This window comes from Leishmania mexicana, chromosome 25 (genome assembly GCF_000234665.1).
Source record: "Leishmania mexicana MHOM/GT/2001/U1103 complete genome, chromosome 25".
In the NCBI taxonomy this organism is placed as follows: Eukaryota; Euglenozoa; class Kinetoplastea; order Trypanosomatida; family Trypanosomatidae; genus Leishmania; species Leishmania mexicana.
This window is the reverse complement of record NC_018329.1, coordinates 1-24,054: the sequence shown is the minus strand read 5'-3', so window position 1 is coordinate 24,054 and position 24,054 is coordinate 1. Positions and strand designations below refer to the sequence as shown.

The 24,054-nt window shown below is 57.1% G+C and overlaps 7 protein-coding genes across 7 annotated transcripts; all 7 read left to right on the top strand.

Annotated features, from left to right (window-relative positions):
* Nucleotides 1–282: 282 nt before the first annotated feature.
* Nucleotides 283–1,176, top strand: LMXM_25_0070 (conserved hypothetical protein; the record flags this gene model as incomplete). The annotated part of the gene is made up of 1 exon (XM_003876010.1): nucleotides 283–1,176. One exon carries the CDS (start codon nucleotides 283–285, stop codon nucleotides 1,174–1,176), a length of 894 nt encoding a protein of 297 aa, XP_003876059.1.
* Nucleotides 1,177–3,049: 1,873 nt separating this feature from the next.
* On the top strand, nucleotides 3,050–3,508 carry LMXM_25_0060 (conserved hypothetical protein; the record flags this gene model as incomplete). The annotated part of the gene is made up of 1 exon (XM_003876009.1): nucleotides 3,050–3,508. The coding sequence occupies one exon, from the start codon at nucleotides 3,050–3,052 to the stop codon at nucleotides 3,506–3,508; it is 459 nt and encodes a 152-aa protein (XP_003876058.1).
* Nucleotides 3,509–4,097: 589 nt separating this feature from the next.
* On the top strand, nucleotides 4,098–4,613 carry LMXM_25_0050 (conserved hypothetical protein; the record flags this gene model as incomplete). Its single annotated transcript, XM_003876008.1, has 1 exon — nucleotides 4,098–4,613. One exon carries the CDS (start codon nucleotides 4,098–4,100, stop codon nucleotides 4,611–4,613), a length of 516 nt encoding a protein of 171 aa, XP_003876057.1.
* A 726-nt stretch (nucleotides 4,614–5,339) lies between these two features.
* Nucleotides 5,340–9,155, top strand: LMXM_25_0040 (conserved hypothetical protein; the record flags this gene model as incomplete). Its single annotated transcript, XM_003876007.1, has 1 exon — nucleotides 5,340–9,155. One exon carries the CDS (start codon nucleotides 5,340–5,342, stop codon nucleotides 9,153–9,155), a length of 3,816 nt encoding a protein of 1,271 aa, XP_003876056.1.
* A 737-nt stretch (nucleotides 9,156–9,892) lies between these two features.
* LMXM_25_0030 (hypothetical protein, unknown function) lies at nucleotides 9,893–11,611 on the top strand (the record flags this gene model as incomplete). Its single annotated transcript, XM_003876006.1, has 1 exon — nucleotides 9,893–11,611. The coding sequence occupies one exon, from the start codon at nucleotides 9,893–9,895 to the stop codon at nucleotides 11,609–11,611; it is 1,719 nt and encodes a 572-aa protein (XP_003876055.1).
* Nucleotides 11,612–11,804: 193 nt separating this feature from the next.
* On the top strand, nucleotides 11,805–12,524 carry LMXM_25_0020 (putative n-terminal acetyltransferase complex ard1 subunit homolog; the record flags this gene model as incomplete). Its single annotated transcript, XM_003876005.1, has 1 exon — nucleotides 11,805–12,524. The coding sequence occupies one exon, from the start codon at nucleotides 11,805–11,807 to the stop codon at nucleotides 12,522–12,524; it is 720 nt and encodes a 239-aa protein (XP_003876054.1).
* A 631-nt stretch (nucleotides 12,525–13,155) lies between these two features.
* LMXM_25_0010 (beta galactofuranosyl transferase) lies at nucleotides 13,156–14,460 on the top strand (the record flags this gene model as incomplete). The annotated part of the gene is made up of 1 exon (XM_003876004.1): nucleotides 13,156–14,460. One exon carries the CDS (start codon nucleotides 13,156–13,158, stop codon nucleotides 14,458–14,460), a length of 1,305 nt encoding a protein of 434 aa, XP_003876053.1.
* Nucleotides 14,461–24,054: the final 9,594 nt, after the last annotated feature.

The window sequence follows — 24,054 nt, the reverse complement described above, 5'->3', positions numbered from 1 at the left end:
GCTTGGTGCGGTGGTGCATGCGGTTCGCGCCCTCCCTCGACTGATCTTCCGTGGACCGCTAAGTTCCTCTTCCCTTGAAAAAGGGAAACACCAGACGCTGTTCGGCACGGGGTGATTGGCGGCACTGGTACTGTCGTCTCACCCTTTTCGATCGCGTCTCCTCGTATTTGCGTCGCCGACGTGCGTCTGTCTCTGTTTCCCTGTATTTGTACGACACTCTCCTGCTCGCACTTTGCTTAGGTGGTAGCGTCGATAGCACGTGCGAGTTATGGCATCATGGACATGCGGCGAGGTATCACAGCTCCTCTTCAGAGGCACAAGGCGAGCGCGGGCTTTTTGCGACCCACTGAGATGCAAACCTTTGTTCGAAGGAGAAGCGGGCAACAGAAAGCGGAGACAGATTGGGTGCCGACCCTCCTCCCCTCAGATGAAACACCTCCACCCCTCGCACGCCCAGCTGAGACAGCGGCATTCTTTCTGGCATTGTTCGACACTTTCGTCTTCAGCTACTGCATGTTCGATTTCCCGAACATTCTGCACCGTGCCGGGGAGCTGAGCGAGCGTGATCTGCTGGATAGCCCAGGGTCAATGCTGATGTCGCCGAAGAGTTTGTTTCTGCAGTCGACAGCACGCTTGCGATTTGGCGCTGAGAGACAGCAGCGCTTGGCTTTCGTGCTGCAGAGCCTCCTTCATTGGCACGATGAGTCGGAGCGGTCGCCGGTGCCGTGTGCTCGTGCGCTTGGCATGCAGTGTCCGCTGCTCGTGCCCTTTCTACGGAGTGTGTGCCTCTGCGTGGAGACACAGCACCCGTTTGCCCCACAAGCGGCCTACGTCTTTGAGGAACTGCTCACCAGCGGCTTCGTCTCCTCGACGCTCTACCTCGACGGCGCCTACGTTGATCGGAGCAGGACCCTTGCACAGCTCCTGCAGCTCGCCGGGAGGGAGTTTGGAAGTGAGAGCGTCCTCTTTACTGGATTGCTTCTGGGCGAAGAACACGCCTCACCACTAGAGACTATAGTCGTTGGTCGTCTCGTGGCCCACACACTTGCGGCAGCGGATCGGCGGCGTCTCGACTGGGCGCTCAAGGCTCGCGGAGCGGTGCGGCAGAGGCTGAAGCCGCAGCATGGGTGGACGCTTGGCCCCTCCCCTTCTCTCCTTTCCAAGGCAGAACAATAGCATCCGAAAACGATCAACTCGAACCAGTGTGACGCCGGTGAGCCCCACACGGAGATGCCTGCATGAGCTTGCTTGCAAGTTGTGTTCTCTATGAACCGGCCACTGCCGTTTCCTTCTCTCGCCCCATCTGCTTTGTAACTGCTTCATGTCTTTCCGTGCATGCGGGTTCGGACGGGTGTGCATGCGTGTGTGTTTCGGTGTCCGCTTTCTTTCTGTCCTTCAATGGTCAGCTCAAGGAGTCGGGCTGTCGTTATGCGTACGTCACCCTGCCTCAAAACACCAAAAAACACCTCCTAGGACAATGCCCCCCCCCCCCTCCACTGCGGAGAAGCGGGTGCGGCAACGTTTGTTCTCCTCAGTGGCGCAATGCGGCAACAGGCGCGTACTTGTGGAACATCAGTTGGGCACGTATGGCGGACATGTGCGTATGATTCACCCGTCATGGCTTTACACCTGCACCCTTGATTGCCTGGCAGTGACGTCTGGAAGGATAGCCCGTTCCTGTTTCAAAGTGTGTGCGACCGCGGCGCGTGACCCTTCCTCGATGGATGCACCCTCCTCTCGTTATTTTTTTTTTTGCCGCGTCACTCTCTCTGCTGCTTCGTTCTCGTCCACATGCACCTCAGTGCGCTGCGCACAAGCTCCTCGCTTTAAAGGAACGGAGTATTGCCAGCCATTTTGTTTTGGAGGTGTGTTGCGGTGCCTCTCATCGACTGCCTTCTTTACGGCACCGAAAAGAAAAACAGGTGCTTATTAACAACATGGAGGTGCAGGCGGCAAGAGAGCTGCAGCTTATCGCGAAGGCGTTCGCGTCAAGCTCTATACACTTCAACGTCACCGTTGCCCCGCATCCCACCGAGGCCAATACGTTCAACGTGCTGTTCTCCATGCCTACAGCAGAGGCACCAGAGTCCCCCACGTTTGTCACACTCACCATTACAGAGGGTGCTCGTGTCGAGGGCGGACGTAGTTTCAATGGCTTCCTCGAGTACCAGAACTGGCCCCTAACGCTCGTAATTGAGGACAATGGGCATCTGAAGGACTTTCCTGAACGGTGTATTGACGTTGCATGGGAGCACAAGCAATGTGTTAGTCGTACTCCCTTGTGGCTACCGTGAACTGTCTCACCTCACTTGATCTCGTTGCCGGAGAGGAGCACGGCGAGCGTGGGGCATTCATGCGGTCACTAACCCTGCCATCGAGTGCAGAAGTGCACTCACTACCATGTACATAAGGTAGTGGCCGCTTACCGCACGGCGCACTGGCTGGCTAGTGGCGGGCTTGCTGCTGTGCTTCGCTCTTTCGTCATACGGTTTCGTGGATGCGCTTGTATACCAACAACAAAAAAAACAATAAACTTCAGAAGAAAGGTATGCTGCTCGGGTACACACCAAAAGAGAGCGAAAGAGCCAAGAGCGATGACCGACGCACGAAAGACTGTCGCTTCTTCTTGTGGTAGCACTCGCCATTGCCCGCGCCACCATCAGAACGCAAGAAGAGAGGCTCAGCCGCCTTTTCGCCAAAAGCGTATTTTCCATCCGTTTGCTCCCCCTCCCGTCCCCCTCCGCTGCTTGCCCCTCTCTCCACTTTGTCTCCCGTGCTTTCTCTCCCTTTTGTTGTTTCTCACGGGCCCGCAAACTTGCGCACATCACAACCGCGTGTGCTCGGTGTACGCGCTACACATATTCGCCCGCTCAGCCCTTCCACGTTCAGGCTGGATTGCTTCTCTCTTCCTCCGGTTCCGTCCATCACTCGTTCCCCGCGCGTTTCTCTTTTGCTTTTACGTGTACCGCGCGCCCACATTCCCACACTAAGGAAAGGCTGCGCGACGCAGAACAAGTCACCACAAGTTGAACCTGCAAAGTAACAAGTCATGTCTGCGGTGGAGATCAACGAGGCAGCGACTGCGCCGTTGAATGACAATGACCAGTTTTTCAAGGACCTCACGTGGACGCAGCGGGTTGAAGGCTTCTGTGTTCTCATGTCGCTAGCCGTCTTTTCGACGCTGATGAGCTGGTTTGCTCTCGGGATGAGGTCCTACTGGAAGTACAGCATGCTATCCTCCCTTGGTAGCTTTCTCTCCATGCTAAGCACCATCGTCCTCATGGGTCCCTCAGCGCAGCTTGCGTACATGTTCGACGAGTACCGCTTCAATGCCACAGTGCTCTACATTGGCTCTATGCTTTTCGCCTTCTTTGTAGCTGTCATCTTCAAGTCAGTCTTGCTGTGTTTCCTGTGCGGTGTCCTGCAGTACTCCGCCTTGGTGTGGTACTCCCTGTCTTACGTCCCCTACGGCCGCGAGACACTTGTAAACATCATTCTGCGCCGTTAAGGCGACGGGTGCTACACCCGCGGAGGGCGGGACGTGATCGTACCTCTTGGCCTGCCGCACACTACCGTCGGAGTTACCTCTAGATTCAGGAAAAATAATTCACTTGCTTTGTGCTTCTTGTTGCCTCCCGACATCGGGGCCGGTTTGTCACGTACAGAACACGAAAACACAGCTGCGATGCAACGCCGCACTTCCTGACCCCCTCTGTTGTAACTGTTTGCGGTATGGATGCCCGGGTGGACTCTTTGACACCATTGATTTTCGGATGCTGTGAAGGCCACCAGTCTCGTAGCGGCGCGCAAATTCTCTTATGTGCGTCGCTTACAACCGTTTGATCTGACGCTGTGCCGAAGAGCACACGTATGTTTTCGCGTGATGCGCAGTATTGGATTCGCTGTCTCTCTGCGACAACCGCCGGCTTGCCTTCATCAGGCTCCCCTCTTCCTGCAACGACCTACTATGCTCTTCGTTACACTTCTCCTCTTCTTTTTTTTGTGGCAAGTGCACCTTGACAGGAGCGAAGAGAAAAAAGAAACCCCTATCTCTGTCAAGTGCTGGTGAGGCTCATCCCTCGACCCCCTCGCTACTCATGGAGCTCGCTTCCAGCTTTTCTCTCTTGCACGCGAAGCTGTCAAAACTCGGGTTTCGCGACTGGGACCAGGTGAGCGAGGGCGACGTCATGACTGGCAATCCCCACACTTACTCGTTTTTTCTGCGGTTTCTTTACCACCGCTTTCCCGCCGCCACCGCGGCACTGATTCGCAAACACGACTGGTTCATCCTGGAACACAGTGACAAAAATATTGGTGCCGCAACGGTGCGTCTCCTCGCCACAGAGACGGGTGAGGTGCATGGCATCTCGGGTGCCCAATTCGGCCGCTGCAAGTATGCCTCGGCAAAGGTGGCAATGTGCCATTCGCTTTTGCGTCTTCTCCGCTCCCTCACGCCGCAGCCCTCGACCAAGAGAAGCCCGGCTCGCGTTCCTATAGCATCTCGGCCGCCGAGGACGGCCTGGGAGCCGGCCGCCGCTTTACCTGCACCACCCGTCGCGGCGACACTGGTGGACAAGCGAAGGCGCGAGCTCAACTCCCTGCAGCGCTCCTAAGTGCCGTTGTTCTCGGCTACTCTGCAAAACTTCGGCGCCGCTCAGTGAGTGCTCCTGCTCGGCCCTCGTTCTGTGGTGTTGTGAGTGTGTCTGCGCTTATCTCTGGGCGTCCCTTCCTGTTGATTCCTTCTCGTTTTAGATACCTCCCTCCTCCTGCTCGGGACTTCATAGATGCTTAGACGCTCTCGCTCTGTTTGGGTGTTTGTGTACGGAAGAGGCAAAAGCGAGCCTACCGCTTTTACAACCTGCTGTGCAGGTGTTTGTCCGTCTGCTCAGCACACTCTGTCTGCTCCTCTACATTCTTTCTTCACCCCGTGAGGGGAGTGTGGCCACTTCCAGTGAACAGGCAGTTTGAGGAGTCGCTCTTGGCTGCTAAGGGCGTGTGCTTTTCCCGTCTCGGATAGGTGGGACCAGTGCGCTTGTAAGTCTCGGCAGCGCCCCTCTTTCTCGGTTTTGTCCGCTCTGCTTTGCAAATGGCAGGGGTGGGGGAGGAGGGAGGGAGGAAGCCTCTGCGCCGCCGTCGCCATCGCCGCCCATGTTCTCCCACTCCTCCTCTCCCCCTATGCACCACGGACACATTCTCTTCTGCCATCCCTCCGCTTCCCTCCCTCTCATCCCTCTGCTGAGCTTCTCACGCTTCGAGCGCAGCACTGACGCACGTCTTCTTCCTCTCAAGGTGAACGGAAAGGTTCATCGGTGCTCTGTGAATACGAAAAAGAAAACGAGATGGAGGTTTCGGTGTCCTCGCAAGCCGCAGGACGAGATGCCCTGGCCCGCGTCGAGGCGGCAGTCGCGGCTGCGACGCTGCCGTTGCTCATGACGCCGCACCGCAGCAGCGCCGAGCAGCGTGAGGCCTTTCTGAACCAGGTGTACACCGATTATGCGGAGTTGCAGAGGCAACGGGAGGAGATAGACAGTCGCAAGCGACAGATGGACTTCACCATGTATGAAAGCAACCGGCAGGACATTTATGATGTGCTCTTCGCCAACGTCGATGCAGCCGACGGTGCGCTCGGCAACTGGGATACCTGGGAGAGGGTAGAGGCGGTTGTGAAACGCTACGCGTACGGCAAACCGCGACACACGGCACAAGAAAAGAGGGAAATGTGTGCAATGCAGAGCCGCCTTGACAATCTCGGTCAGGGACTGCAGGAAAAAACAGCAAGAGTACAGTGCCTTTCCTTCAACCTGGATGCGGTGCAGAAGGAGCTCGCTGGTGTTCTGAAGCTGCTGCACCTCAAGGACACCGAGATTCGAAAGCTGAACAGCCAGAACAGCACAGCAAAACTGCAGCTGCGCTACCTCGAACGAGAGTGCGCCGAACTCCGCGGCTTCCACGGCGAGAACGAGCCGTCAGTGCTCAAGAAAGACTTCGGATTCCTGATTGAGGCGAACAAGTCATTGGAACAGGAGAACTCTCAGCTGCGACGCCGCTTAAATGCCCAGGAAAGCGCTGTTGGGGCAGCTCCCACGCACAAGGCGTTCCTCGACGAAGAGGCGGCTACTCCCTGTGAGTCGCCTCACGAATGGGACAGAGCACCGCCATCCGATGTGACGGAGGAGAACCTCGTGGACCAGGACATTGAAGACGACTCCTACCGGCGCAAGCTGCTGCGAGAAAACATCCCTCTTTCTGCGGCTATTGTCGACGCAAAGTCCGAAGTCGAGCTGTGGAAGCGACGTTTGGAGGCAGAAGTCAGCTGCGCCATGGAGATGCTCGACCGAGACGCACAGCTGGCGCAGCAGATGGTTCGGGGGCCCGGCGGCTTTGGAGGGGCGCAGTGGGGACCGTCCGTGGACAGTGACGTTATTGTGTCCTACGCAAGGTACGAAGACATCGCCGAAACGCGGCCATGTCTGAAAACCCTGTCCGTGGTTACAGCTCCGGCACTTCCGAGGCTCGTCTCTTCCTCAGCCGCCGCTCAGAAGCGCGTCTTAACGGTAACGCTCGAGGGCGCTACCATGGCGGTGCCACCAACAACGACAGTGACGTCTTTGCAGAATGCTGCCCCTAACCCAGAGCAGCAACGGGAGCCTCTGCAGGAGCGAAAGAAGGTCCTCAAGTCGCGTTCGTCGACTCGCGGGTCGCGACCCAAAAAGACTGCGTTCACGACTGCTACCACCACGGCTCCTGTTGTCTCACACCATCCCGATGCATCAACAGCGGCGTCGACGTCACTGTCGACAAAGAGGGACGTAGCCCGTGGGCCTGGAGGCGGTCGTGCCGCTGCAACCACCACAGCAGTGCCCGCTCCCTCCTCCTCCTCCGCGGCACTGACGCAGCTGAAAAGCGCTGTGCTCCAATGCGCTGAGCTCTCCCGTGCGAATGCCCTTCGGCGCGAGCTGCTGCACGTGCAGTGGTTTCGGCAGCAAATGGAAGGGGAGCGCGAGCGGGTTGCCTGGCTAGTGGCCGCCCAGTCCCACTCTGCTAACCAGGGAGCAGCGGCCACTACGCATCATGACGCACAACAGCGTGAGCAGGTCCAAAGCGCGTCCCACACGGGCGAGCACGAAACCGTCACTCTCGCGCTTCCCATCGTGAACGAGGCACACACTGAGGCCTTGTCTCTCGGGGCATCCTCCAGTTTGTCCTCCGCACCTGTCCGGCTGCGGCATCTCGTGCAAGAGAGTCGCCCATCAATCGGGCAGGGCGATAAGGACGGTGGCGAGGTGGACGGCTGCCCTATGGGTAGTGCACGCGACGGCGGCGGTGGAGCTGGGCTTTCCGCGTCGCCGAGCCGTCCGTTGCACTCAACCTCACCGGCACTCCATGCGCGAACGTCAGTGACCTGGCTGCATCCGTCTGCGTCGCAGATATCTACTGGGTATGCCCGCAGCGCGACTGGCAACACAACCGTGGCGCTCGACGTGCTACAGCCTCAACCGCCCGCTTCTGGTGCAGATGCTGCCGTTGCGCCTGTTTTACCCCTCACAGAAGAGGGTGGACAAGTTGCTGGCGGTACCGTGACCAGTGGCTCGTGGGCTGGATCGAAAGAGGCGGCAGGTCGACGCCGTACCGTGCGTGCGGGAGGCCTTGCCCTACAGGCAGGCTGGCTGCGTCAACAAATGCAGCAACTCACTCTTGATGCGACCGCGTTTGGGAAGGAGGTGCAGGAGGCGCTTGGCCTGTTGAGCATGCTATTTGCGCAGCAGCAGCTGCATATCCAGAACATGCCCGAGGAGGAGACGATGTTGACGATGAAAGCTACGGCGCAGCAGGCGCTAGAAGAGGCCGCTATTGCCCGAGCAGCATACCTGCTAGAGAAGCACTATGGTGCACAACCTCGTGACTTCTATGCAGCCAAGCCTGGGCCCCTCTCTGAGAAGGCGACGGACGAGGAGTGGCTTGCTCACGAGTTGCGCTTGGCGGCACTGGAGATGCTTCGAGAGACGCCGCAGTCCCACGCGCTGTGTGGCGGTTACGGCAGAGAGCACAGCCCCGGTGCCACCTCCCAGGCTGCCGGTGCGACCCCGTCACGCCGCCCTTGGTTGACAGAGGCAACAGGGGACGGTGCTGGCCTCCAGGCACATCAGTTTTTCGAAGAAGACATTCTGAAGCTATGCCGGCCATATCCGAAAGGCACCTTTGGCACTGTGAGCCGATGGAGCGCACCTGCCGCAAGCTGCAGCGGTGACCAACATGGCTATGCTGAGGAGAAGCGGGAAGGGGCCGACGCCAACGGGATGCGTGTGCGTCAGCCGGTTGTGCGTGATGGACGACGCATGCTTGGTAGCGCCTTGCATCCACTGCCGCCGTCGCCCCTGGATTGGCACTGGATGGCTCGCGACCTTCTCGGTCTGGAATTGCCCGGCGCCGTCCACCACGGAACCTCACAGGAGCCCAGAGGGCGGGTGGGAGGTCTCAGCGCAACAGCAATGGTATCGCCCACGCCTTTGTGGTGGCACGCCCCTCCTCCGGACATCGAATCACTTCGGCCGACGGTCTTGCGGTATGACTTCGGTGTCGCCCGGCGACAGGCGCAGGAGCGTGTGAGAGAGCACGTGAAGCAGGCAACGGCGTACATCTGCGGAAGCAGCTTCGATGATTTTGTGCGTCAGTACATCGTGCCCATCATTTCGATTGCCACGCGGGTGATCAGCGGCCCTGGCATGGACGCGGCACTCCGCGCTGCGGTTCGGCAGCTACGTGAGAAAGCGCGTCAGGACTGCAAGCACAACGTGCGTTTGCTCTTGAACCGCGTCGCTAATAATATTCGCACCCGAAACCTTCTCCGGAACCGCGTCGTCCACGGCGAGGGCTTTGTGTCGTTTGTCGGTGTGCTCTACAACAAGTGGCGCAACAGACTGGAGGAGGAGAGGCGCCAGATGCGCGCAGAACAGCGCGCCAGGCACGCGTCTGTCTTGTCTCTCATGCATCTTCAAGCGCCTGCTGGTTCCTCGATGGCGAACATGCGGCCGCCGATGAAGAGCTCGGCGCACGCGCCCAACAGCGGAGTCAGCGGCGACGGTGTCTTCCTTCCCCAGTGTCCACTGCAGCCCTCGAGTTACCACTTCGACAGGGTCAAATTTGGAAAAACGTAACATGTATATATGAGGTGTCCCAGAAAAGGAGCAACGGGAGCGTTTGTGTTGCCATGTCACAGAGTTCTTCTTCTCTTGTGTCTCATACCTTTGGCTTTGCAATTTTTTTCCTTGTTATTTATTATCTTGGCACCCTCACAACGCTATCTGGCCGACTCGTCCTCGTCGTGTGACGGTCATTTCTCTTTACATGTGTGAGGCTGACCCACCGAGAGAAAGCCGGCAATGGCACGTAAGGGTCGATGGCAGGGCACCAACGCATATTCTGGTGTGTCTCTTCTTCTCCCTCCCGTCATCCGTCCAACTGAAAACGAAAAAGAGACGTACCTCCAACAAAGAAAGTGACAGCGACGGAGTCCCTGGAAAGCGGCACAACAGGGCGATGCTGTCGACTTGTTCGTGTGAGGATATGCTTAAGGGAGAGGGACCAACGTACTGCAGTTGCTGCACAGGCACCGCCGTGCAAAGCGCTCTGCATTTGTTTGTCTGATTCTCTCTCTCCTCATAACTCAAAAGGACGCAGTTTCGCGGCGCTGCTGGCTTGCTGTGCTGTTACACTGGCACGGCTCATGAGGAAGCCACGATATTGCCGCAATCCGACCACTCTTTCTGCACATCGTCTCACATTCTCGTATGCATGTCTTTGTGAACTTTGTTCTTGTGCGGCGTCCTCTTCAGGTGGACGGACGACCCGCTCGTGCTCACCTCTGCGCTGCCTTGCAACCTCACTACGTCGCATGCCACAGGCCAGCCATGATGACGGGAGTCACAAGAGGCGCTCAGTAATACATGTGCTCCCAGATCCTCTGTTCATTCTGCTCGTTGGTGAAGGAAATTTGAGCTTCAGTTATGCGCTTGTCAAACGCCTGTCCCGCAGCGCGGTTGTCCGCCGTGCGACGCAGAATGAGGTGGTAGCGAGCGAGCGGCGGCGCGGCATCGTAGTAGAGGTGGTGGCAACCACCTTTGACAGTGAGGCAGAGGTGTCGCGCAAGTATCCGGAGGCGGTGGGGTTCCTCGCGTACTTTGCAGCGAAGCAGCGCGTGCGTGTAGGCTACTACGGCGATGTGAACGCGACGTCGCTGTCGTCCGCCGCTGCCCCGCTGCGAGATCACCCCTTTCACCTTGTCATCTTTAATAATCCCCACATCGGATTCGAGGATCTCTACCGACATATCGCCCTGCTGTCGCACTTCTTCCGCAGCGCCAGCGAGCTGCACAAGCGGACACCGACAGTGGACTTTGCCCAGGAGATCGTGGTCACTCTCTGCGATGATCAAGCGCAGCGGTGGGACTTGCTCGGATGCGCGGCGCGGAACGGCTACATATGCGTCGCGGCTGTGCCGATACGCTCCGCCGACTTTCCCGAGTATACAAACCGCCGTCACCAGCGCCACGCCGCCTTCCCGTTTCGTATCATGGTGCAGTACTACTTTGTGGCCCCGCAAGACGCGCTGCACGAGGTGCTGCGCGACCTCTCCGCGGAATTGACACTGTGGGAGCAGGAGCGCCAGTCGCGTCTCCATGAGGGATTACCCTGCAGCTATACCTGCGTGGAATGGTTGCGCGTGGCAAAGTCGAACTTTGGCTATTCTCCCCAAGCCGCCGACGCGACGGCAGAAGTCAGCGACTCCACCGCTACAAGCCCGTGCTTCTCGAGCGGTGACGACTTCTCTGTCAACGGATCCGCCGGCTCTGCGCAGCAACCTTTGCCGCTTCTCCATCCGACGCTGGTGGCCTGCGTTGTGGGAGCAGCTGCTATGGCGCCTTTCTCCTCCGACCCTTCTGCGGACCACACACAGGCGTTCATGCCGTACTTGCCCAGCTCTACGTGGATCCGTCTGTATCGAGCACAGCGCTTGGCGGAGCGGCGGTTGTGCTCCTCTCCTGCTCTTGCGCCGCCGAAGGCACCTCCGCTACCGCCTCACCTGGACTCGTTGATGCTTGGCCGCCCACTCACGTCGAAAGAGGCCAAGAAGCTTGAGCGCTACTTGTCTGGCTACGGCGCCGCGATGAGGGCAAAGGCTCAGCAACGCCGACCAGCCGAGACGCAGGCGGCCTGTGCATGTCGCTGCAACGAGTGCCAGCCGGCTCGCACCTTCGAGACGGACGCCGATCTGCGACAGCACCAGCTCGCGAGGCACTGTGACGCGACTCTACCCGCGCCAACGCTGTACGCGCGTGTGCACGAGCAGGTGGTGGAGACTGCAAGTCACCGCCTGGAGAAAGCTCTGGATGGCTTGGATATCCAGGACGGCGGCGATAGCAGTTACTGCGAGGTGTGCGGACTGCGTTTCAAGAGCGGCGATGCTTACGAAGAGCACCTCCACTACTTATCTCCCCTTCCAGGCGACGATGCAGCGAACTTGGTGTGCACCGTCTGCCAGCCGGTGAAGTGCTTTACCGACCGCCGCGCACTTGAGCAGCATCGCGTCACAAAGCACGCGGCAGGGGACTGAGCGACCCGGAAGGACACAACTCCCACAAACTTTGGCATCCGTGAGGTTAAGAACGCCAACGAAGAACAGAACACGGCAGCGCGTGCACGCCCCAATCTGCAGGGCTAAAGCGCGGGAAGGGCCAGCGAAGCGAGAGGTCGGAGCGGTGTCCGTCTCTCTCCCACCACCACAACTCTATGAATCGAGCGGCTGTATGCCACCACGTTGGCACGTGCTGTACCCTTGCCCCTCTCTTCATCTCCCTTCTTGCCATTTGTGTCTCGCCTCTCGTGCCTGCGTTTTCGAAAGGAACGACCACGGTGAAAAGCTAACGGGACGGTGTTGCTGCAGGGCGCTCCCCCTCCCGTGTACGATGACCACGTACCGCCGCATGACGCTATGCGACACGCTGCAGTTTAATTTTGTAAATTTGGATCAACTCACAGAGACGTACAATACGTCCTTCTATGGCGAGTATGTCACACACTGGCCGGAGTACCAGCGCATGTGCGTCCACCCAACCACCGGTATTCCCATGGCCTACACGCTCGGGAAAGCAGAGGGACAAGGAGAGGACTATCACGGACACGTGTCCGCCGTGTCCGTGGCGCCAACGTTTCGGCGTGTCGCCCTCGGCGAGACCCTCATGGTCGAATTGGCGCAGATGAGCGAGCTCGTGCACGATGCCTACTTTGTGGACCTCTTCGTCCGCAAAAGTAACCAGGTGGCACAGGACATGTACCATCGGCTGGGCTACATTGTCTACCGGACAGTACTCAATTACTACCGCGGCGACGGCCCCAAAGGCCCGTTCAGGAGTGACGAGGACGCACTGGACATGCGGCTTGCCCTGCGGCGTGACAAGGAGCGGCGAAAAAGTAGCGTCATTCCGCTAGACCGTCCGATCAAACCGGAAGAACTGGAGTGGGTGTAAGTGCCCAGGCGACGCACACACTTCAAAACGGCACCGCCCGTTCTTTTTCACGCGAGAAAAGAAAGAAAAATGACCGATAGGACTACCTCACGCACAATCACACGTGTGTGTGTCCTTGGGTGAAGAGGTCCATAGCGTGATTCGACAGTCACCCTTGTGATCATTCACTTTCTATAGAAAGCAGAAGAGAGATGGCACACGGCGCCGGGCCAGACCGCGACTTCTGTACGCTCTTTCCTGGCTTGTCCCTCTCTCTCTCTCTCTGTGTTGGTGTCGCCCTACCGCTCGTTCTACTTTTGAGGGTGGGTGGGTGATAGCAGCACGTGTTTCCTCGACCCTGTACGCCGCACCGGTGCTGTTGGTGACACTACGGAAGGCACCACACAGGAACACACCCTATGGCATTCCTTTTTGCTTTCACGCACCTTGTCCCCCTCTGCCCCCCTCCCCCTCTTTCCCTCCCTCTCTCGCGTACATTGCATCCCTCCTTGTGTTGCGGCTACAAGATACCACCGAACTTTCCCTGCAACACTGGAGCGAGTCGATCCCGCGGCCCGAGGACGCGCGCCGGTTATCGTTACCTAGAGAGCCCAGTGCCTCCTCGTAGAAACAGAGAGCGCATCACAGAGAAATGGCGCCGCTTCGCTCGGTTCACTACCGCCGGCGCATGGCGAAATTAGTGCGTATCGGCCTGTACACGCTTCTCTTCCTCATGGGCTACTTTGTCCCGCTTATAATTTTTTATAATCGCTCGGGCACAGACACCTTCGTGGATACCTCTCGTCCAGGTGAGGCAGTTATTAGTGACGAGAATTTTTTCCACTGCGTCGCGGAGCGTCTCTCATATAAGGAAGAACACCCAGCCCGAATTCCGTACGTGCTGATACCGGTGACGATGGATTACCAGGACATCAAGCAACTCTTCTGCAACACTACAGCCCCCATGACTTACATCACGTTTATCAACAACGGCATGTTCCTCCCACTGCGCTCGCTTCTCGACCGCCTTGCCGTGGAACTGGGGCACTACGTCGACAAGAATCTCTTTATCATTCACCACCCAGAAAACATCGGCTACGCGGCCGCTGTGAACGAGGGCCTGCGTCACGCCCTCAGCTTTTCCGTTGCCCAGGTGCCGTGGGTCTTCATCACCAATGCCGACGTCCGCTTTGCGCCGGGGCTCATCGCCGAGTTTGTCGCGCAGACAAAGGAAAAGACAGAAGGTCAGCTGGAGCGCATTCGCAGTCTCGACCTAGAGGTCATTGCCGAAGCCAGGACGCTCGAAAACGTGCCAGACCCGCGGTTCGCTTTCCACAGCAACAGCTACCCCATCATCACGGCATCTTCTTTGCCGTATCGTATTCGGACTATGCCCCCACAAGAGATGAAGAAGCAGTTTGCCGACACGTACGGCATCTTTTACACAGACTACAAGGAGTTCATGGCCACATTTGCGCTGTCCCGACTCGCCATTGCGACCGTAGGGTTCTTTGACGAGAACTACTACCCAGCCTACGGCGAAGATCACGACTACCTGTGGCGCATGGCGGCTCTAGGCTACAAGAAGTACTTCTCCGAGCGGGGAAAGTATGTGCACTATGAAAACGCGAACCTCAAAGTCGATGAGGCGGCCAGGAACCGTGGCATCTTCAAGAGCACTGTCTACTTCATCCAGAGCATGAAGTTTGGACGTATGAACCATCAACCATTTCGCCTGCAATATCGCCGTGCCAAGTGGTTCCCTGATAGTGTCACACTCTATCCAGAAATCGGGAACAAACCGCTACCCTTTAACGGAACCATTCCTGTCGACATGTGGGTACTCGACACGGAAAGGCGAAGATTCATCTGGGAAGTCGGCGAGAATATTCGCTGTCATTACGACTACAAGCCGTACAACATGAAGCTACTGGACTTTGCTGTTCGCTCCCGTTAAGCATTCTGGTGGGGCCTGATGCGCCGCACACGCTCCCGCTGGCCGTTGCGACGCGCGCATTCCGCAAGTTGGACAACCTAGAACTGGTACCGACTTGCATCCGTCTGCTCCAAAGTGATGCGGTCGGCCTCTTGCAGCGGCGCGTGAAAGGTCCTTCGCAGAGGTATACGGGTACCTTCTGCCCTTGCGGTCCCTGTCGCCTACCGCAGCAGGCACGAGCCATCACCGAATCAAAAAGCAACGCACCGGACGGTGATGAAGGCTCCACGGCTGCCTTTCGGTTTCTTGGTTTACTTGTTATTTTTTTGTCGGAGGTCTTCCCTTCGCCTGCGCTGAACTACGGCGCCACTCTGTTGCGCAGGCGTGCAAGCGCAAGTTGCAGGATGGTCTTTGCGCACCTTCACGGTAGAGCAGTCGCATTTATTGTCCATACACCGCAAATGCGAAGAAGAGTCGCCACACTGGAAAAGGCCGATGCACTGTCCCTGGACAAGAGAATGCTGCTGCGCCCCACACTCCTTTATTTCTCCGCGGTCACGCAATGAGGGTACCCTGTGCATGTGGTGCAGGACGTCTGCACGCCGAATCCCGCTTTCATCACAGCGCTTCCGCGCCTTGCGCATGGACATGCTGCCATGGGTCTCATGGGGGATCTGGTCGGACACCGATCCGTCACGAGCCGCGGTCGCATGCACATCAACCGATCCTTTCACCAAGGCGGGCGAGGAGGTGCAAAGGGGGAGGACGGACTCTCCAGAGAAGAGGAACACTAGCGTCCTGCAAGCAACCATGCTCCCGCTCTGCAACGCTTCCTCCCTCGTTGTAGGCGGATGGTGCGGCACTTGGACAAATCATCTCAGCAGCACCCGGAATGCTCCTACGACAACAATGCATGCACCATTACAGTGAAAACAAGCTCTGGGCGTCGCTATGGTGGCAGCTATCACGCTGAGAGCGAAAAAAGGGAGCCGTTCCTTGCGGTGCTGGCAGTGCAGTTTGGATTCACTACGCGGCAGTGAAACAGGTGTGGTTTCTGTCAGGGGCTCGCTTCCCGTCCTCGGGGCACTCCGCAATGGTTGTACAAGCGTAAAGAATTTCCCAGTGCCACATACTTGGGCACAAATGTTGGCGCTACTGGCCTGTCGTCTGCGCCTCTCCGTTGAGCTTGTCGATGTGCTGCAATTGGCACTGTCACACATCCCCACACCGACTGCATGGATTCCAGATGCCCTCCCCAATATGGGATGCCAGGCCGCCATAGCCCACAACTGCTATGCGGGAGATGACGGGCTGATACCTGAGCTTCTTGGAGATCGTGGTGTCACACCACAAAAAGGAGGCATCTGAGCTCCCAACGCGATGTGACAACGTCTTTGCGCAGTCCTCCACGGACACCTGCGCGCCTTGTGGATTTCTGCAACGGCGCGTGGCTTGTAGTGGACATAGGTAATTTAGATGGTGCGCTATCTACACATCCTCTGGGACTGTGGTGCCCCCGAACGCCCCTCCCAGAGCCTGAACTCTCGCCTGGAATTGCTGTAAAGGGTGTCCGGCGGGACCTTGTGCTCCGACATTCAGCGTGAGACTCCCCAATATCTCGAGGAAACACCTTATTTCACGCTTTCCTCTTGCACGGCGCAGACTTCCCCCATGGCGGGTGTTTACCTCTGCTCCCCGTGCCCCCCTCCCTCCCCACCTCTCACCGGCAACAAGGTTGCGCTGGACACAGGCGGCGGGATCGGAAAGTGCGAGCACGGTGCTTGACGCGCTGTGAAGCACCGCTGGTGGGGTGTGCTCTGTGCCAGCGCGACATGCCAGTGGCCGGCAGGGCACGAGCGATGGCCGGCAAGGGGCGCGGAGAAGGGTGTACCGAAGAGACCCACCGTGCCTGTGTGTGTGTGGGTGCGGAACGTGCTGGAAGCATGCCGAGAACACCGCGAATGGCCCCATCGGCACCCCCTGACTGCGATGTGAGGCGGCTCCACGCAAGCTGATGCGGTGCCGCGTGTTGCATCGACTCAGCGCGGAAGATGGCATGGAGGCCGGGTGCAGGGTCTCCACAGGGTGCTGGGCGGAAGCTGGCCAACCTCCTCCACGGGCTAATCCGGGATGCGCCTAGGCCATCCCCGTACTACACGCCGACGACGGAGGCCACCGCCTTGGCTCTGGAGCAGGACCGTAAACGGGGTGCGCTCAGGTCACGGCCTGCAGACCACCCCGTGTCCGCCTGGCGCCGACCGCGCTGCCGGTACCCCGGACGAAGGCGTGTGGAGGGAAGACAGTAGCGCGTAAAGCACGTGGCCCCGATTCGGCGGTGGGATGGCTCGTGCTAGACGCCGAGGGTTTAGCCGTAGCGCGACAGAGCTAGGTGAACTGTGGCTGGATGCCGGTGCTTGTCGACATGTTCGGAGGAAGATTCTAACGTGAGGAGACCTCGCATGCACCTCGTTCGACTATTGGTTGTGTGCGATTTTCATGTCTAGCACCATTGTGATACAATCCGATTTTTCATTCAGCGACGATGAGTCAACCGATACGCAACTGGGCGGCACTTCTCAGTGATGACGAGAGCGACAATCTCGTACTTCGCCTGTTTGCTAAAAAACTGCAAGTAGCAGCTCAAGAGGGACACGTCGTCAGTGGGAACGGTACTTTTTTTAGTGATGATTAACCTCCTCTTTGAGGTATAGAATTCCCTGATGCTGCGATGATGCTGGTGACATGAAACGTACAATCGTGCCCTTTGTGTGCCACATGTGTGTCTTATTCTTGGTGTCGGTTATTGGCACAAGAAGAGACGGCTTCTTTTTCTTTACATTTCACCATTTTTGCCGCTCACTGAGATTGCAAAGATGAACGTAAAACACTCCTGCGCGCTGAGCTTTCTCCGCTAGTAGAGTGCTGTGCAGAAGCAAGTGTAGGCACCAGCCTCTGCACTATGCGAGAGCTGCAGGCACTCTCGCATAGTTTATACTTGAAAGAAAGAGTCAATCGCTGCATCACTGATTTTATCTGTTCCTTCACTCAAGAAAGTCGTAACAGCGAGGCACGGACTTCATCGAGCCACAGAGACCATGTGTGCAATGCGGTGTTCATACGGCTCGCCAATGCACGGGAGCACGTGCAAAGATGTTAACAGGATTTCCGCTCTTGTGCGCATAAGTGTGTGGTGTGTACACATGGTCTCCCCTTCCTGATATCCCTATCCGTCTTCTGCCTTTGCGTGTTACCGCTGCTTTACACTTTACAGTACTAACCGGACACCGTACTCCGGCCAGCATTGCTCACTTTGAGCACACGCAAAGCTCTCTTCCATGATTTTGAGCAGGTGTGCAGCTTCCATGATGATGAGGCTTGCACGCCGAGAGCGGTTTTGCAAACCACGGGCGGTGACTCGCACGCAGACGTACTAAGTTTTGCTCTCTTCACCAACCACCTCACCTTGGCTGCGGTGTCACTAAAAGCGCTTCTCCTCGCGCAGGAGTTTGACGCTGTGGCGAGTTCATTGTCGACCTGCTCCTTTCCTTCCAAACGGAGGGAACGGATGGAGCGCATGGCCAGAATGGGTGGGAGCCTGCGCAAGGTCAACAGTCATCCCCTCCTCCTTCTTTACCCTCCGGACCACATTGTCCGTTGGCTCTGACAGTACAGCCTCTCCTTCCGCGTGATGTCTGCGGATGCGCTGTGCCGCGTGCTATCTTCGCCGTTCAATGCGGCGCAAAAGTTGTGAGTGCTGCACCTCGGTGGAAACGTCAAGGGAATTACGCTTCCAGGGATCGTGCTGCAAAAACCTGAAAGGCATGGGCGGCTGCTACTGCTGCACAGCCCCTTTTCGGAGAACTTCTGTCAGAGCTGTCGAACTTGTGCTCTCAGGACCTCAACATTTGCACTTCAGAGAGCTCTGACATTCTTTGACAGACTTGAATGATTGAACCGCGTCTCCTTTTACGACACCGTGTAGCACAGCAGCAGATAAGGGAGTCTGTGGCTGCAGCCAGGACTCGAGAGACTACACGGAAAAATTCAGCTGCCACCCTGTCAGCATTTGCCCTGTGTCGCCCGCTGAGGTGCACGCTTCCTCCTGTCCAAAGCTCGCAACGCTCACTTCCGTTGGTGGCAATCAGGGGCTACGGCGTAATGAAGTCAACGATGGATGCGTACGCAGTGTAAAGGAGTTATCCGAATGCGCGTAGCTGCCTACTGTGCGCTTCAGGTGGTGCAGCCGGCGGTCCTACAGCGCATGACACTGATGAATGCTCCTTTTGAAGGTGTGCTCGCATCCCAGGGCTGTGTGCGCGTGTGAAGCGCGACGCGCACAACGGGGAGGGCTGTCCTCAGGTGCGAGATCTTCCACCGTTGACCAGCCTCACACAGCTCCGGTGGCTTGGAACTGCACAGACGATGGCGTTCAGCTTTGATTCACTCAAGACATGCCCGCAGATGAAGTCCGTGAACTTCCGAGGATGCTGTGCCTTTAACAGCTCTTTTGCCGTTGTCAGAGCTCCCATCTGGGAAGCATGCTATCGCCCCTGGTTCGGACGCTCACTGCATTGCGTGCCTCGACACGTGCCTCCGTCTGGCGTGTGTGTGAAGTGCGTCCGCTGTCTCGTGCTCCGAAACAGTTGCACCCATCTCAGGAGCGTCACGTCTCAGACGCGCCCTAGCGGGAGTCTCTGGCTTTCGCAGCCTTGAGAAGCTGCAGGTGTGCTGGCCGCTTGCCACGGTCATCTTGGGGCGGTGTGCGGGACTGCGCAATGGTTCACCGCTAGGTGGCCTGCAGCGTCCGCGACACCTTGCAATGCAGGGCACGTTGGTGTGTCGGCGTGACAAGCTGACATCGTGTATACAGCTTTCAATCCTCAAAGCAACTCTGCTACCTGGAGGTGCGCGACGCTTCTCCCTTGGGAGGCCTATCGCAACTGAAGGAGATCAACACCTCGCGCACTGAAGTGCCCGGCACCCAGGCTCCAAATACCTGCATGAAGCACGGCTGGCGGTATATCAGTGAGTGAGCCGGGGGTGAGAGATCTTTCGCCACCGCCTGGGTTCCCAGGAGTGAGAGTACTGATTGCCCCTCAGAGCGCCGCCATTTGCATCGAAATGACCGACACATGGCCGTTTCTGGAGGCAGTGGATTTTATCGGCTGCGCTGAGCTCTCCCGTCTGTCACCGCCATCGCCTACTGCTCAATTGTGCGCACTTGGGATCCCAACCACAGACCGCACGGACGACACAAAAGTGCACTTTCTCTTTGATTTGAAGGAGGCTGAATCACCCTTGGCAATGACGCCTCGGTATCGATCTCTGCGCGTGAGTTGTGCTCTTAGCTGACGCGATGTGGTTCCCAACGAGCAGCTACATACACACACACACAGACACACGCACAATGCACCCTCTTTCATGTTGCGCTTTTTTCACGACCGACTGTTTCTCCCTTTCTCTTTTATGGATGATTTGCGTATCAAATCATGTCTTTTCGTGACACGTCCCCTCTTTCTCTCTCACGGCGTGGTATGCTTCGTCGATCCTTACGCACCATCTGAGTTGCCCACCTCTGCCATGCATCAGGGAAGTCCACGACGGCGCTCTGTCCGCGCTTGTGCTATCGTGAAACCTGACTGCTGCTCACCGGTGGAAAGGCGATTGAAGTGTGTGGTGTGGCTGCTTCTTCTGTCACGTGTGTCCCTCTCTCTCCCGTTGCGTCACCCATGCACCATCACCCAGATATTCACGTGGACACCTAGTGCCCTCTTGCTTCCGTCTTTCCCTGCAAGAGAGTATGACACGCGCACGCTGTGCCCATGCTGAATGAGCCGCCATGTGTTGAGGTGTAGGCGCTGCAACTGGAGCTCCTTTGGTACAACTTCGAGCGGCGTCATTCTTCATCATTGCCGTCAAGGCAACGTATCAAAAGACAACCTCGGCGTTGAAGTCTCACTGCTAAATGAATGGAGGTGTACTGAGACTAGCGTCAGAAATTAGTTTGCAGTCTACTCTGCGCTCTCTTTCTCTTTTTTTCACTATTCTTTTTTTTTGACTTTATTTCCCAACGATGATGCGTATATGGCATCAAAGGACATGCGCGGCGCATCCTCCCAACTGCCTAGCGTCGCTTTTATCTCCTTTTCGCTATCTGCAAACACATGCTACACTGACGTAGCTAGTTGGGGCTTTCACGATAGCCTTTCCACTACCCCTTGTTGAATACGGCCACAACCTCCTCCTTTCCCCTGGCAACGGGTGCCAAACACCTTACACACGTGCGCCGCGACAGCGTGCCTCGCTGCTTGGGGATTTGTCGTCACAGATACGTAGCTTCGAGCGTCAATGGCACCACCTGACAGCGATGGAAGTGTTGACACGAGTTCCAGGTTAAACGGTGGTCGTTGGTGACCACGACAAGGTGAAACCCCTCATCGACGTGCCCGGGGGCAGCACCACACACTCGCTGGCGTCTTCTAGTGTCCTGTAGAGGATGGGTACGTTGCTTGACCGAAGAAGCCGGTGGCTGAAAAAGAATGCACTGCTACCGCAAGTAGGTTGAGTTGCTGCAGGGAGAGTTCCCTCAGGTACTTCGCCTAAAGTACAATAGGAGGTAATGCCGGTGCACCTTGGCGAAGCGGCATCTTTTCTTATCGTGGGTATTGAACTGCATGCACTGTTGCATCTGTCAGACTTTGTAGCTCATGAAATGCGTGACCTCCTTTGTAGCACAGTACCGTCTCACTTGACGAAGCTACGCACACATGACATCGATAGCTGCCGCGAGGCCGCTTCTCAGCTGATCTGCCAACCTTCCGGATTGAACAAGATGATAGTATCAGACTTGGAAAGGGCCTCCGTTAACATGGAAGAGCTCGGGGCGGGGTGGGGGTTCGCTTACATTCTAGAGCGCTCGCTTTTGACGCGCCTGCAACGGGGCTGCTTTCTGGATCCCATCCCTGCAAGCACCTCACTCACATAGCATTCTATGCGTGTTCACAGCTTCGGGGTCTTTCTCAACTCGCAGGAGCCGCCTGTACTGTGAGAGATCAAATCGCGACAGAGTGATGCTCACAACATGGATGGCCTCAAGAGGCGTCGTGCGCTGGACGCCGTCGCGTCGACGAACTGGTGAGAGCTGGAGGGCTTTGCACCGCGTGTAGACAGGGCGGAATGCTAAGAGATCTGCGCTGCATCAACTGCAGTCTTGTTCTGCGACGCTGCTTCGAAGTACGTGGCATTGGTACATGTGTGGTGCCGGCAAGAATGAGGAGAGAGGACCTGTAGCACAGAGCTCTCAAAACTACTCCTAACTACTATCCTCAGCGCCTCCACTCACGTGGCCACTGAACCTGGGAAAGCTCTTTGGCCTGCTCATGCAACGATGCACTCGCCCAAGCTAGCCGTATCTGGTATGACGGGAAGTATCCACTGCCCACAAAGAGAAGAGGAGCCGATCTCTTATTTGCTTGCTCTTCTTTCCGAAACTTGCCGGCCTTCTTCACTCACACCATTTGCGCTCCACCTGGTCTGCCTCATACGCTACAATCCCGTAAAGGAGGTGTGCTTCAGGCTAACGTGTGCCGCTCATGCGAGCTGGGCGGATCCTCTGTGCTTACCAAGAAGCCGCCGCGAAGTTCTGCATTCTCACTTCTTCTTTTTTTTGGCTGCAGAAGTATCGTTTTCACTGTTTGTCTTCCTTTTACTTGGATTTACTCGACTCACCTCACTTTGACTTGCTTGACAGGGCGTCCGCTCGGATAGTCCACAGGAACATCCGCGCACGTGCACTGCCTCCTCTTCTCCTCTTCAGCCTCCGGCGTGCATCCTCACTTCTCCCTCTTTGGCAGGGATTTATTCTTTCTGTTGCTTGTGCTTCTCTTTCTTCACGCGACACGTGTATTCCGTGGTAAGGGCCTTCGACGCGCGCATAAACACCAGTGCACGTGACAGTGTTCTGATGCGTTTTCTTTTTCTTTTGCGAACAAACGCCAGGCAGCGGCAGAGAGAGATGTATATCCCGTTATCATGCAGGTGCTTGCGCGCATCTCTTCGACGCATTTCGGAATCCGGCAACTCTCCCTCTGCACTCCTCGCCTTTTGCGGCCTTTTCTTTGTCCCCTCGCACGTCGTTTACTCCTTTGGTTTTGGCGAGTGGCACGTACACTGTCACCGTCTACAGAGCAGCCGCAACTGATGCAACTGGGGCGCCCAGTGGAGTGCTGCGTATCCTCATGCAGGCATCGACCTGTCCAGCTGCCACTGCAGGTCGTGTGCTGCAGAAGTGAGTGCCGCCACCGCAGGAGCCGTTTCCATTTCAGGTGCACTGTCAGCCAATTGTGCGCTCGACGGCGGCAACTGTGAGTGCACACGCTGCGCTTCGCTTGCCGCTGGTAATCTCTCTTTCTGACTGCCTGTAGTCCACCTGGAAACTATCCACCGGCCCCCGCAGAGCAGGGGTTGCAAGGGGGCGCCTGTGCTGCTCCCCGCATCGGTCTTACCAGCACCGTTGCAGTGGCCTTGCCTCTCTCGCACACTCAGTGAGTCTTGGGTGATGCCAGCAAGGGCCTGCCTCCGTCTTGCCTTGAACGCGTGGCGTGACTAAAGAGTTGCAAGCACCGGCTGCACATCTCTCTCGCTCCTGTGGTCGCCATCGACTTGATGAGCTCTAGCGTGTTCCCTGACGTAGGGCAGTCTGTGCACACCAGACTGCGATGGATTGCACTGACGGCTACTTGGAACACAAACGGCTGCTGCACTGATGTTGCGCAGCACAGCTTCCTTGTGGAGGCGCGTTGCCCTCGGCCGACGCTGAAAGGCGAAGACCATGACGTGTGTGCACCGCAGCTGCGAAGCAAAGGGTGTGCAGTTTGGGGTGCAGCTGAACTCGGGGCAGCGATAGGAAAGTTGCACACGTTGTCTGCAGCGTTGCCGTGAAGAAGACTGCGACCTGCAAAGACACAGAAGAGGAAACAGAAATTCGCTGGGATGCTCTTCTCTACCCGCCACGCTGTGGTTAGAATGTGCGTCTGTGTGCCGGTGTGCTTGTGCGCCTTGCCTCTGTGACGTGGTGGGGCATGAAGAGGAACGCCCACTGCCCGACTGCGCTGGCTACACTTCGTGTTGTGTGTGCTTAACCTGCTGCTGTATTTGTGTGTGTTGTTAGTTGTTGGCGCTGCTGCTGCGTTATAAGCAGACCTGTGTGCAGGATTGTGATGGTGATGGTTGTGGTTATGGCTGTGGATGTGTTGCTGTTATCCCTTGGTGTGTGTGGTCTATTAAAGGTTGTTGTGTGCGTGTGTTAGGGTTAGGGTACGGGTTAGGGTTAGGGTACGGGTTAGGGTTAGGGTTAGGGTTAGGGTTAGGGTTAGGGTTAGGGTTAGGGTTAGGGTTAGGGTTAGGGTACGGGTTAGGGTTAGGGTTAGGGTTAGGGTTAGGGTTAGGGTTAGGGTTAGGGTTAGGGTTAGGGTTAGGGTTAGGGTTAGGGTTAGGGTTAGGGTTAGGGTTAGGGTTAGGGTTAGGGTTAGGGTTAGGGTTAGGGTTAGGGTTAGGGATAGGGTTAGGGTTAGGGTTAGGGTTAGGGTTAGGGTTAGGGTTAGGGTTACGGGTTAG